At 41.2% G+C, this 14765-nt stretch overlaps 1 protein-coding gene across 2 annotated transcripts; it reads left to right on the top strand.

The window, feature by feature from the left end:
- The first annotated feature begins 330 nt into the window (after positions 1-330).
- Positions 331-7927, top strand: fam168b (family with sequence similarity 168 member B). Of its 2 annotated transcripts, none has more exons than XM_076290178.1 (7): positions 331-466; positions 1411-1489; positions 1653-1733; positions 2430-2572; positions 5043-5223; positions 6012-6103; positions 6562-7927. In XM_076290178.1, the coding sequence occupies exons 2-6, from the start codon at positions 1420-1422 to the stop codon at positions 6089-6091; spliced, it is 555 nt and encodes a 184-aa protein (XP_076146293.1). In that variant the 5' UTR covers positions 331-466; positions 1411-1419; the 3' UTR covers positions 6092-6103; positions 6562-7927. The 2 variants fall into 2 exon arrangements, with proteins under 2 accessions (XP_076146293.1, XP_076146292.1); XM_076290177.1 differs by having other exon boundaries at positions 332-466; positions 5979-6103.
- Positions 7928-14765: the final 6838 nt, after the last annotated feature.

Raw genomic sequence — 14765 nt, 5'->3', positions numbered from 1 at the left:
GCATTGCCCAACTAAATGAAGCCGTCCCCCCAGCACTGCCAACATGCATTAAATATAATTTGCGTTAATTTGAAGGAAAATGTATTAGAAAAGGAGATTCCATGGTCAGAATGACAATGTTCCATTTAATACTGGGATAGATGAATTGGTGTGAAAGGTCGGATAATGATGTCTAATCGTAGCATAACTGGAAAAAAATGCTCAAAGCAAACATAATGTAAAACATTGAGAGTGTAAAGCGAAATGCACCAAAATTACCTTTTCGTGCCCACATCATGTGATATGGGTGTAATCGCGGTGGAGCCTCAATGAACGTACTCGGAAGTGACGCCCGTTGCTAGAGGTTTGTTGCGCAGCATTCCCAAAGAGGAGGACAGAGAAAGGCAGTGGAACGAAAACATCAAATTGATATCGGACAGTTGTATTTCAGGACATAGTCGCTGTCATTAATAACACTTTTACGGCCGTAAGTAACACATTCAATATGATCATATTTATAACACAGCTTACTTAGCCTTTACCTGTTGCCAAGATCTATGATATCGAGATGGATGAAGGGTGAATGAGATAACCGGGGACGGCGAGATGCTGAAGCAGCTCTGCATTTCAATTCAACGTCTTTGCGCGGCCTATGTCAGGCGATGGATCTTCGTTGCTATTCATGGATGCCAGAACACCTTGTTTTATTACCTCTGATGTTGAATCAGTTATCTTACTTTTAGTGACGGTGTGCAATACGTTAAGCAAATCATATCGCACGTAGTATAGCGTCAGTGTACACTGACTAACGTTAGACGAGCGAGCAACGTTAGCAATTCAGCTAGTTAATTGAAAGCCATGCTTCCTTCGACTCCACGCATGGTATCGTCATGTATTTCTGGTCGACTCTAGTGCTGCAATGATAAAATACAGCGATGTTTTTTTCCGCTTGACCTCGTCACCTTGTTCTTCTGCTGGTCACTATTAAACTGAACACTGTGCTCAATTAACCTTTTAAAATGGCGCCAGTAACGTTACGTGTTTACTAGCTAACGTTAAGTTTTTTATAACGAACAAAATATGCTCATTTGCTAGCTTGTTTTTATATACGTTTCGGATGTGCAGTCTTTTCATTGTTTGTCCAGAGGATTGTCCAATACCGAACGTGCTACCAACTGCTTTTTGATCTGTTTGTTTACGTTTCCGACGGTAGGCGACACACCAATAAATCGATTATCAGTCGTTCAAACATTGGGATTTGCTAAGGTCACAGTCACATAGCAGGGATATGTTTTGGCTCATGTTAAAACTGGCAAAAAATGGTGAGGTCGTCACGTATTTTAAATACCCCAATTTGGCCTGTGTGTAATGCAGAAAATAGTAAGTTACTATGGTATTTTCTCTCACTTTCTGTTTCACTTTCTCTCCAAGGATTGAACCATGAATCCAGTCTACAGCCCTGCACCAACAGGGGTCCCATATGCTAACGCAAAAGGAATGGGATACCCAGGTAAAAACGGATTTCTAACGTTTTTGTTGTTTTGATCCTGTATTCTACAACCATTTGAGGTTGCCCTGAAGTGTTAGTGCATTTGTATGTCTTTGACCTTGAAGGTATGTCTATATTGCCACTGTCAGATCTAGCTTTGATATTCATCTTTGTCTCTCTACAGCAAGCTTTCCCGTGGGTTATGCTGCTGCTCCACCCTTTTCTCCCAATATGTACCCTGGAGCAAATCCTGCTTTCCCAACAGGTAACAGACTTAGCCCAAAGGGCCATAGGTACTGCATGAGAGAGTTGTAGATGAGGACGTGCCTTCTGGCTCAGTTGCCCTTGCACCAGAGTTTCATCACTCTGGATGTTGCAGAACTGCAGAATGAAAGGCGAGAAAGTGCTAGAGTATTTAGAGGCATGCTCAAGATTTTGGGATGAGTAAGTCAAAATGAGCTTGCAGCTGTCTTCTATAAACCCTTTCAATCTGTTCCTTGAGGGATTCTTGTTGAACCATTCAAAACTAATGTAGATACTTTGAAATGATAATAAATCGGAATTAAGTGTAATGTTCTACACAATGTCAACTTTAAAACTTCTTTTTTTAATTTATAATTTTTTTGTTTGTCTCTAAGTTACTATTAACTCAATGTTGTTTTCTGTGCCACCAGAAATGCCTTTACATGTTTGTTCATGAGGTTGAAAAGTGTCTATTGGCTGCTTTTTACTTTGCTGCCACAAGTATTGGACCATTCCGCTATGCGTTTCTGTGCACAATAGCAAGAGACAACTGTGCAAATAAGATACCCAAGGAAATGTCCATGATCTTAAGCATGTGCATGCCGACCCAAACCACATGCCTTATAACACATGTTCTCCTTCCTCTTATAACGTGCTCTCCTTCCTCTTATAACATGCGGTCCATTGTTGTGCTTAGTTTTTGTTCTTGGTCTTGAAGGTTATGCTCCAGGGACACCTTTCAAGATGTCCTGTTCTCCCACCACTGGTGCTGTCCCGCCTTACTCTTCGTCACCCAACCCTTACCCTGCAGCCGTGTACCCAGTGAGGAGCACCTACCCACAACAGAACCCCTATGCACAGGTAAGGGTCAGCCCATATGTTTCACACACAGTAGGGTTGATGGACGTCACCCACATTCCTTTTTTTTGTTTTTTTTCCCTTCTTTTTCTTTGTGAATGTCTTAATCGTGTACCATTGTTAAGGCCAGCAGAATATGTGCCATCAGTGGGAGAGCAGGATGTGCTTTCACATTTCTGCTAAAGTTTTGTACCTGTTCAGATGCTAATAGTGTTTGGTGACCCCCCCCCCACACACAATCTTTTTTCTATACATATATCCTGCACTATTCATATCCTGACCCCATCCACCTAGATCTTCTTTCAGGGAGATCTAGTCTGAAACACCATAGTTCATAACCGTTTCCCTCAGACAAGAAAAATGTAAGGCCAATCAGTGACGAGAGGGGAAGATGAAATCAAAACTTATTGTGATAAACAGAAGCAGCAACACCTGCAAACGTTTAAAAATGCATTTGGAAAAATGCAGAAATGTATTTACAGCAAAGGTAGACCCACATACATTGTTTCCTGACTGTTGATGCAGTTTTGTCAGTTTGCCCGTTGTGATGCAAGTGCTGCAAACGTTTCCCAATCGAGAGTCACTAGACTATTCACTTTGTGAATGAGTTTGGATTTTTCCAGGCTACTATTCTGGATGTAAAATTAATGAATGTATTAGGTTCAATCTTTGTGTCAGGATGCAAGATGCTTTATCTCAATCTAACTATAGTGTCCCGCCGGTGGGACGGTTACCCCCCTCCCCCACCTCCCCCCAACATTCTAAATCAATTGTATGCACCATATTGCTATGTAGCATAGTAATGTTATACACCATTTCAAAGCTTTGACTCTTGGTAATCCAAAAATTACAACTTTTTTCATGTACAATCTGTATAGTGCTTTATATTCTCAGATTAATTTTATTATGTCTAAATTAAATTTGATCCAAAATGCCCCCCTCCCACTCCTCCGCTTTTGGTGCTACCCTGACTTCTGGCTGCAGTGTAGCTGCAGCACAATAAGTAGATGCAACATATTGGGTACTGAAATATTCACAAGAATCCATAGAAATTGAATCTTCATGTTGTATTATCCAATATTAGTTGTACAGATATATAGTATAGTCTATCTTATACACACTCATTGAACCAACAAAGTAAATGCAAAAATAGAGACTTTTTTGTAATTATTCCATATTTTGTGTAGTCAGTCTATATCAGAACACCTGACATACAATCTAAACCTCAAAGTGTCACCTTTCATTTGAGACCAGGATTATGCTTCTACACAAAGGGGTTCATGTGCAGTAAGCATTTGATTGTCAGTATGTATTTTGGATAACAAAATGTCCTATGGGCAGTATCCATAGGCATTTTACAAAACACATGGGCATACCTTGGCAAATAATAGTCTAAAGCTATATTTTCATTCTATATTGATCTACTTTTGCACACAGCTTCACAAGACATGGTGCTAGGGCTCAGTTGTGTTTCTAAGGGATATCAAGTGACCTAGAGGGCTGAAATGTGGTCAGTTTAGAGATTCTTGTAATCCGGCAGAAAGAAAAAACTATATTCTAGCCTCTGTAACTCTTTGTCAGTACATCACAGTTATTTTGACTGTTTTCTACGAAAACTACAGGTTCTCAGCTTTCTATAGAGGTCCAGCATTTGATGGTTGACTCCAAAAGAGGTGGGAACAATGCCCTTGTAAATAGGCACAGTGCAATTTCAGGCAAAAACTTTTTTTACTGAGATCAATGTGGTTTTAAGCAGTCATGTTACAAGTGGCAGCCAGGGTTGTAAATGGAAAGGTATTACAAAAAGATGAGGATTAAGCAATTAAGATTAAGATTAAGATTAAGATAAGCCCGTCACCTTTTTTTCTTCATTTTTTTCCTTTTCCTTTTTGGGTGTTGAGAGAGGACGCTCCTCAGGGCTTTGGCTGAATTAGATATCTTCCTATTTGAAGTGAGAGCAAAGTTGGCACTGCGGTTGACTCGCGTGTCTTGGGCTAGCACTGCATGCTCCACTGCTCTTCCGTCTTCAAGCTCCAGTCATACTGATAATTCTCATCATTTTCACAGCTGGATATTTTCCAATTACACGTCTCCACTAGGGATTCAGTCACTGCGATGCTCAGCCTTTAAACCATCGCCGCCTGTCATCGTAAAAGCAAACACCATCTTATTCCTCTTGTCAATCCTGTGGCGAGTTTTGTTTGTGTTACAGCCATAGTCCATCAGAGCTGCCAGCAGGTTTAACATGCGTTTGTCTCAAGTGTTGCTAGGGTTCCGTAATCAGCCAGATGTGTCGGTTGCTCTAATGGAATGCACTTTTACATTTGCCCAGCATGCATTCTCCTCAGGACTCCAAACCCGCAACCTTGACATTGCCAGGGCTTAGCTCTAGCAGTGGCCGAGTCTACAGTAATGGAATCTCTGTTCTCTGTATTGCTCTCTCTCTTTCTCTCTCTTTATTTCTCTATTACAGCAGCAAGGCACTTACTACACACAACCCCTGTACGCTGCCCCACCCCATGTCATTCATCACACTACAGTGGTGCAGCCCAATGGGATGCCAGCTACCATGTATGCCCCACCCATCGCTCCTCCCCGCCATAATGGTGTTGCCATGGGAATGGTAGCAGGGACCACTATGGCTATGTCAGCTGGTGAGTTCAACACCTATACATGTTTATCCCTTGTAGTCTATACACTTTGTAGCATCTGATAATTTACGTATGTGTTTCAATTGAAAAATGGAAGATGGGCGATATCATAGTTACAACTCTGTAATATTACACCAACACATACGGTTTATATGGCAGCATACAGTCTTTCTGTTCATGCACACAGAACTACAGGCCCTGTCACTACAAGCGTCTCATGCTTGATCACCCTCAAGCACACTGGATTTTTTACATTTAATTTATATAGTATATTTAGTATTTCGTTTTGTTAGTTTTTCTTATCTCCTACTGTCTCTATTGTACAGTGGAGTTTGGCTATATGTTTATACTTATACTTATATTTACCATTTCTGCTGTAAGTGCATGTTGTGTCTGTATGCTACTGAGACCCCCTGAATTTCCCCTTAGGGATCAATAAAGTATCTATCTATCTATCTAATAGTATTCTGAACAAAAGTAGACCATTAAGAATATTAATGTACCTGCATGGAATCACTGAAGAATTTTTGTGTGTGTTGTATTGACAAAAAAGCAGTCTTGTGTATATTTTTGTAAAACTCAAAATTTTGAGACAGCAGTGTGAAAGCAGTCACCAACTGCACTCACTGGCGGAGACAGCCCAAATGTAGTCTGACTGAGAATGTTTACACTCTTGGAGTCTATCACCTATAGAGCCTGCCATTTTGATGAGCCCAACACGTTAGTTATCTTAAAAGTTACTTCCATCCTCTCCTCAGGGACCTTGTTAACGACCCACTCCCCCTCTCCAGTGCCCCCTCACTCAGTCACGGTGCCCACATACCGACCCCCTGGCACACCCACCTACAGCTACGTGCCCCCACAGTGGTGAGCATATGGCACGGTAAGCAGTGCTGGTCCTCTTCTCTTTGCTTTATGCTTCTTCTTTATGCCAAGCTTATAGAGGATTTTTCAAAGATGTCTAGAAATGGCTTACATATGACAATATGGACCAGTCTCAAGTACTTGTGCCCAGACTTTGGGCTGTGGGTAAAGCTAAGATGGTAAGCAGTGAGTGGTTCTCACTGGCATGGAAACAAAGTCAGCTCACTATAATGAGTGACTGTGTCTGCTGATGATGACTGGTGGCAAGTATGCCTATGAACTTGGCTATTACTGTTTACACTAGATGATTAAAATTGTATGTCATTATATGAATCTTGGAAGCAAGTTTAGCCATTTAGCTTGGCCTGTTTGAAGCATAATAGTGCCAGATTTGTAAAATTATAATGGAAGTTTGAACTCTATAAAAGTTAAGAAGTTTTAGTTTGCTAATCATATTTTCTCTTTTTCCCCCCTTAGGTCAGAAGATGGTAGATATGCATTCAAAAAGTCCAGTATTTGACAATAGGTGCTGACACTGCACAGTGTTATTTGACCAGTTGTTTTTACTCGAATATAAAATGTGAATCTTAATCCGACGATCAGCAGAAACTAAAAAAAAAAGTATTCAAAAAGACCATAAGGAAAGGGATGGAGTCTTCTCCTTCAACACTACATCTCCAAGCATTGCTCTCTCCCGGCCCACTGCATATCTTACGTCAGATGACTAGGTCTCCATGGAAACTTGTGTTTTGTGGACTTGTCTTGCAATTTTTTATATTTCTAAACACCTCGAAGTGGTGCAAAGGGAGTTTGAAAATTGTTTTTATTTGGAATCCATATCCAGTTGAATGCATGTATATATTGAAAATTAATATTATTAATAATAATAATAATGATAGTAATAATAATAATGCTAGCTCAATCTACCTGCCATGACAGATGCAACATTGTTGAAACAAAAATCCAAAGTACAGTTAAGTAAGAAAAAAAATTGTTAATAGGGAGAAGAAAATAACTTTGTATCACACATGCGTAGCGTCTGGAGAAATATACCATGCAAAATGCAGTGAAGTATCGTTCAATTCTTTACGTTTTGGGAGAGGGCTGTGGGTAAGTGGCTATGTTTTTCTTTTTTTTCTTTTGGGGGGGCACAAATGTTGCTAGCATGGTTTAATTTCTTTGGGTAGCGTTGCCTTCATGTGGCTTTCTCTGCCTATCTCAAGGGTAGATGGTAAGGCCTTTTGAGCTTGTGCCTCTGCATTCGATAAAACGCAAACACTCCCATTCCAAGGCACCATACCTTTATGTTTTATTTTTTACCCTCAGAGTATTTGGAACAAAATATATGTTTGTATGTGCGCATGTCTCCGTGCCAGTTTGCCTGTGTGAGTTATTTTTGTTGTGTGTCAAAAAACAAACAAAACAGTGGAATAGGCCTTGTGGAGTTGTGTGGTTGGTTGGGTGTGTGTGTGTGCGTGTGTGTGTGATTTATGCCTTACTCCCTGTACCTTTGCTTTGGTTTTTGTTGTCACGTCCCAAGCAATCATTGCGAAGCTGAAACTTTTTTCCAAGTCAAAATTTATTTTATCTCAATTTTATTTGGTCGATAACTTGACACTACTGAAAGACAGATATCTCAGATTGGAGTTGTTGAGTGGAAAGGGCCCAAATGTTACATTGCTTTTTTACCTCAAGGTTGCACCATAACTGACTGATTTTCATTGTCTTTTTACTTATCCGTATAGGTTGCCTATGTCACCTCAGTTAAAGAATGTTTTGTAATGTTTTTGTTGTTTTGTTTTGTATTTTCAAGAAAGACCAAAAATAAATACAATTATGAGAATTGTGGTTTATTGTTTATGATTTGTGCAATAACTGGATGAAGGACCCTTCAAATTATGCAGATTTTGTATCAAGCTTATAGGGCTCTGGTATAGGGAAGTGAAATAATCCCGATCAAATTATAAATAACTCTACATTATTACAGTTTCTACATTTTCATTAAAAACATTTGGGGCGGGGGGTCATACAATGTTATGATATGGCTAATTGTGGTAATGGTAAAAACATTTGGAATTTACAGATATATTTATTATGACCGCTGCGCAGCGAAGCGGCGGTCATATAGGTTTAGTCAGATTTTTTTTTTTTTTCCGCATGACAGGATTCCCGGGACACTGAAAGACCGGGGTACACAAAACTTGGTGGGCATGTAACCCCACATGGATAGCATGGAACCGTCGTTTTTCGTTTTGATCTGTAGCCCCCCCGCTGGACTGGACCCCCCGAAAGGAGGGTAGGGCAGACACAGTTCTCTGTGAATATCTTGAGAACTGTAGGGCCTAGGATGACCATTTTTTTCTGTATGTTTGCCTCCAGGGGTCATGTTAACCCATTTCATGTGCACACATGTGCACAAACAGATACACACACACACACATACATTCACAGTAATCATACGTATGACACATACTCACACAGTAGACATATGTACGCTTGCATGCACAGGCACATACGCAGGCACACACACACATAACATAAACATGTACATGCACACAATTCAAGAATTTCTCAGAATTATGAACAGGCAAGATGGAGGTGGGGTTGTATAAAATGAATTTTACATGTGAAATCTATGAATTAATCATGTTTTGGTACTTGTTGTCTAGCAGATACCAGTGAGAATTGAGTGTGGATAATGCAATTTAGTGAGACAGTTAGAATCATATAGGCCTTTCAGCGTGATCTATTTTTGTGGAAAAAATGTGCTGGACTGGGCGGCGGTCATATTTTGTACCACTCTGCGGTATATCTAGTTTTTTTTTAAACTTAATATAGTCACCAAACTGCACTTTGTGATAAAAACAGGAAATTTGGTACACATACAGTGTATAAAAGAAACCATTTGAGACATAGGGCCACTCAATCTGTAACAGAACTAAATAGGACTGCCTATGTTTTGATTTTATTTCAATTATGTGTATGCTCAAATCACTCAGAATTCAAGAATGGTCCTAGTTAATGGATTGCTTAAAAAGCGGTCATGTGAAATTTTAATTCATGGGACCTTACAAAATCTTAGTTTAACTAAAAATGCCCTTTTAGGTAGTCATTTTTTAAGTTTGGTTCCCAGAGCTAAATTCCTTTTCCTTAAATTTCTTTTTCCACTGGTTTCTGTTTTGAACCCCTGGGAAACCACACAAATAATTTGCAACATGAATAATGTAGAATGTCATAAGCTTACCTTGACTGAAAATAGTTTCTACTTCCTTGTATGTAGTATTTCAGGTGCAGTCAGCGATCGTGCGTGATTTCAAGCCCATAACATTTTTTTGTCACATTCAGCAATAATCTCACAATCCACTAGTTGCCCATTCCTTGATTACACTGTAAAAAACGCTCTCAACAAGCAAAGTGGAGACAGCCTGTACCCCAAACAAAAATGAAACCCTGTGTGGAGTTGGTATGTGAAACTGAAGGGAGAGTTGAGCTCCCTGGTGTGTTTTGTGTGGTCATTGGTTAAAATATAATGTATGTTGTTTTGGACAAAAGCATCTGCTAATAAATTTAAATATAAACATAAACAAACGCAACTTCCTGCGCAATCGCTAACAACCTTTAATGTAATTCTAATACATGTAAAAGTTATTTGGTTCTGCATAAAGAATTGAGTGCCACAAATCTGCTAAATATAACTAGGAGTTATACTCCAGTTTTAATATATTTTATTTATGTTTATTTTTTTTATTCTGACTGGATATTCCATTGTGGTCCAGGGAAAAATCTGGTGACATCCTGGTCAGTTTCATACATTTAAACCAATAAACATACATATATACACGCATACACAGTGATGCCAACATATTGATGCCTTTTTTGTGATCTCTGGCGACTTCAATCACATAACACTGGATTCCACACTCACAAATTTCTACCAGTTTGTTGACTGCCCTACAATGAAAAACAGGACAATAGACCTCATGTATTCAAACGTGAGGGATGCATACAGTGCAAACCCCCTTCCCCCTCTGGGTAAGTCAGACCACAACCTCATCCATCTCCAGCCAATGTACAAGCCCAAAGTACAGAGGCTACCAGCTACCACACACACCTTCAGAAAGTGGACACCTGAAGCGGATGAGGCTCTGAGAGACTGCTTTGAGTGCACTGACTGGAGTGTGTTACAGAATGGAGAGGACTTAGAGGAGGTCACACAGTGCACAACTGACTACCTGAATTTCTGTATGGACATTGCTGTTCCCACCAGAACTGTACGCTGCTTTCCCAATAACAAGCCTTGGATAACCAGCAATGTCAAGACTTCTTAATAGGAAAAAGATGGCGTACAGAGAGGGGGACATGGCAGAGCTGAGGCGTGTGCAAGTGGAACTCAAAATCAAGCTGAAGGAGGCTAAGGAGGAATACAGAAGGAAGGTGGAACAGAAGTTGCAGGAAAACAACATGAAGGAGGCATGGAACGGCATGAAAATTATAACTGGCCTGTCCACCACCCCCAGCTGACTCACACGGCTCTTGTTTGCGTGCCTGCCCTACCCCCACCTCCCAGCCTCCCAGTCTCCCAGTCTCTCCAGCTCTGCATCCCGGTGACACCCAACGACCTAAACCATCATCACCTCACGCCCTGCCCCCGCCTGACGCCTCCTTGCCTGTGCCTGTGGAGGCGTCCACAACTCTGGCAGCCTTGACAGGGACATCAAGGAGGTGGTCATCCCCCAGCCCCCACCCCCACACCCCGTCAATACCAGTGCAATACTCACCCCCACCATCACTGGATATTGCACCCCTCCCCCACACGGTGATCACGAACTCCCCTTACACCCCCCATCGTCACAGCAACTCAAGTGAGCGCTAAACTAAAGAAACTCCACACGGGTAAGGCAGCGGGGCCTGACAGACTGTGTCCAAGGCTACTCAAGGCCTGTGCTGCTGAGCTGGGGGAGCCACTGAAGCACATCTTAAATCTGAGTCTACGCCTTGGACAAGTTCCAACACTGTGGAAGACATCATGTCTCACCCCTGTCCCTAAAAAGCCACATCCTAGTGAGCTTAATGACTACAGACCTGTCGCTCTAACATCACATGTGATGAAGACAATGGAACGACTCGTCTTAGGTATGCTCAGAACCCAGGTACACCATGCACTAGACCCGTTACAGTTTGCATACCAGGAGAAAGTGGGCGTGGACGATGCCATCACTTATCTTCTACACAGGACACATTCTCACCTGGACAAGGGGAAAAGTGCTGTGAGAATCATGTTCTTTGATTTCTCAAGTGCTTTTAACACCATCCAACCCCTCAGACTGGGAGACAAGCTCTTGCAGATGGGTGAGGACGCTCACCTGGTAACCTGGTCTCTCTGACACTGTGATCAGCAGCACCGGAGCGCCACAGGGAACTGTGCTCTCTCCAGTCCTGTTCACCTTGTACACATCTGACTTCCGCTACAACACTGAGTCATGCCACATGCAGAAGTTTTCAGACGACACTGCAATTGTGGGGTGTATCAGGAACGGGCAGGAGGAGTACAGGAGCCTGGTGGAGGACTTTGTGCAATGGTGCAAACTCAATCATCTCCAACTCAACACTTCAAAGACCAAGGAGATGGTGGATTTCCGCAGATCTAAGCCCACTCTACCAGTCTCCATTGATGGGGTCAATGTCGAGGTGGTAAGCACCTACAAGTACCTGGGTCTCCACCTGGACAATAAACTGGACTGGTCAGCCAACACTGATGCACTCTACAAGAAAGGGCAGAGCAGGCTGTACTTCCTGAGGAGGCTGCGCTCCTTCAATGTGTGCAGCAAGCTCCTCAGGATGTTCTACCAGTCTGTTGTGGCCAGCGTCCTCTTCTATGCAGTGGTATGTTGGGGAGGAAGCACAAAGAAGGATGCGGGGCGAATGGACAGGCTGGTAAGGAAAGCTGGCTCTGTAGTGGGAGCTGAACTGGAGTGCATCACTTTAATATCTGACAAAAGGACCCTGAACAAACTGATCAACATCTTGGACAATGAGTGTCATCCACTCCACAGCACTATTGTTAAGCAGAAGAGCCTGATCAGCTGGAGACTTCGCTCACTGCCTTGCACAACAGACAGACTGAGGAAGTCATTCATCCCCAGGGCCATTGAACTGTTTAATGCATCACTTAAGGGAAGAGGAGAAATAGACTTCTCCGCATAGTCTGTCTGCCTCTTCACCACCTCCAATGTCTTGAACTGTCTGTCCACTAGTCACTTTACATTTGTCTTCTGCCTCACTGTTTGCGTGCTGTATTAGCACATATGCACAACCCCTCCCTCCATGCCACATACCTTTCTTAATATAGTTATTTATATAGTGATATATATAGTGATCCTTCCACTGGTCTGCAAGACTGGATGTTGGTCATGCACTCAGAAAGTGCCTTGCATGGTCGATACCCCAGTACAAGAAATGTAATCAAAATATGGCTGTAAAAAAGTAAAAAAATAAGCGGAGATTCTTGGATGTTCATTACAGAGGTTCAGGTTCAAATGCAAAAAATCATAACAAAAAAAATGTATAGGCCTACTGAGCTTACATCAAGGCAGTAGCCATAGAGTCAACATTGGGAGGGGGACCAAATATCCCAAATACAAATTCATGAACAGAAGAAGTGATATGTTTATAGATGTTTTCTTTTTAAAATAGTCTAATAGTTAATAGTATTATATAGTCCAGTCATTTTAAGCCAAATATAGGGGTCACGGTTGAACAAATTGCAACACAAGCAAACTTAACTGATTTTGAATCCTCAATATGTCCTGAGTAAGGGAAAAAAAGCCCCGAAGAATCCCGATAGGGGAAAGTTTAGAAAAAGACCCAAATATAGGCTACCCTATTCAGTATTTTTCTCACGTGAATAGGGGAAAAAAATTAACCTTCACATATCACCATGAAAATTACTGAGTTAATTACTTACATCAAGACAAAAAAAAAATGTATTATACGTTTTTTGAAATTGTTTGTTAACATGGGCAAACAGGGCATAATGTAATTACGTATAGTTTTGTATTATTAATTTGTATAAATACCACAACGGAGCTAATAGTCCAGGCAAAGGTCTGACCCAAAACTAATTGCAACAGAATTTATTTTCACATTTTTATATTTCAATTGGTGATCGATCTTTACACCATAGTAAAAGACCATGAAAATCCAGTTGGTGGAAATATGTTAAAATGAGGGTTGTTTTATGCATTATTCTTTAGCAAATACTGACAAAACTGTAATTAGAATGTTGTAGAATACACATTCTAAAGAATATCTGACCCCATCTAACTTTACATGGAATTTTAGAATCTTGCATTGTTGAGGAACATTCTTTTATTTTCAAAGAGTGAATTTCTTTGGCTTATTTCAGACTGGTTTGTCGCAAAATTGGTGTCTATTTTTACATTGTGGCCCTTTGAATCAATGGAAATGGTTGTTGAATCTTTAAATAGAGCCAAGTGTGTTTTTGCATGTAAGTGTTCCACAATGTGTAATCTGTACAAACACATAAGCATTATTCAGCCTAGGAAAGTGGTTTTGGTGTTTACGTAATCTGATTTAGAGGTCACTAAAACATACAGTATATGTTTTCTAAAGTATCAGTCCATCATTTTGCAAGTCTTATAGTAATTGACCTCTTGCCCAGGGGTTGACTGATATACTGTCTGTCCAATCAGAGGGGCCTGTATGATGCCCCTTTACTTTGCACAATTTTTGTCTAAAACAATAATCGGACAGCACAGTATGTTTATGTTAGTGAATGCAGGAAAATTGTGAAGGCTAAGTTGAAGATGGACATGATCATGTCCTAATTCGACAGAAGGGTGCAGATGGGATAACTGCAGTTAGCCTCCAAGTGACTATTGTTGTGACATCTGGCAAAAATGCTATACTAATAAATATAGTTTAAGATTAATAATTAACAATGCATGCCTTATGCCTATGCATGGGTCGTGGTTTTACCAAAGTCATAGAACAGTCAAAACTATACATATTCTAAAAGTATATGCACTGTATATGAAATATAGCATCAATCAACTTATGTCCCATCTTCCTCCATACCATGCATAACCAGGGGCGCCTTAATACCACCTGAGGCCCCTGGGCTATATGTTTTTAAGCCCCCCCAAAACCGCAAATACTAATTGATACCCGGCCCCGCGATCTGACCCGCCTATTTACATAACGTGCGCTTTTGGTTGATATAGGCTAGCCCATACATGGGCAACATACGGCCCGCGGGCCACATCCGGCCCGTGGGCTTTCCCTGACCGGCCCGCGTAAGGTCCGTGAAAGAACAATAGTCAAGAGCCTAGCATAGAGATAATGCACGCAAATCAATATCGTTGGTTTTATTTGGAAACCGACTGCTATTTGTACGCCCATACGTTTGTGCGTGGATGCATACGATGTAAACACCCTCACTGATGTGCTGGTGAATAGAATTTATGCTTCTGCGTCGACACAATGCAGTTGCCTTTAAGTCGGCGTAAACCTTTCAAAGTTTTGTGTCTCTTATGTCTGCGTCGCTCACCACCGCAAAGGTTGTCAGAACGAACTCCTGCTGTTTGTTGGAGATACGAAGTGTTCATTTCAAAATGTTACTGGCAGATAGACAGTTTACATCCTGATAACCCCGTCACTGT

The sequence above is a fragment of the Alosa pseudoharengus genome, unplaced genomic scaffold (genome assembly GCF_046254945.1).
Source record: "Alosa pseudoharengus isolate Yale_2024_CS ecotype anadromous, Long Island Sound unplaced genomic scaffold, YU_APseudo_1.1 YU_APseudo_1.1_scf_18, whole genome shotgun sequence".
In the NCBI taxonomy this organism is placed as follows: Eukaryota; Metazoa; Chordata; class Actinopteri; order Clupeiformes; family Clupeidae; genus Alosa; species Alosa pseudoharengus.
This window is presented reverse-complemented; position numbering and strand designations above follow the sequence as displayed.

What these genes read in the sequence shown, in the direction of transcription:
- fam168b (XM_076290177.1), top strand. Translation starts at nt 1,420, where the DNA reads ATGAATCCAGTCTACAGCCCTGCACCAACAGGGGTCCCATATGCTAAC. An exon ending in AAAAGGAATGGGATACCCAG is followed by an intron (nt 1,490 to 1,652) that starts GTAAAAACGGAT and finishes GTCTCTCTACAG; the next exon opens with CAAGCTTTCCCGTGGGTTAT. An exon ending in CACTATGGCTATGTCAGCTG is followed by an intron (nt 5,224 to 5,978) that starts GTGAGTTCAACA and finishes TCCTCTCCTCAG; the next exon opens with GGACCTTGTTAACGACCCAC.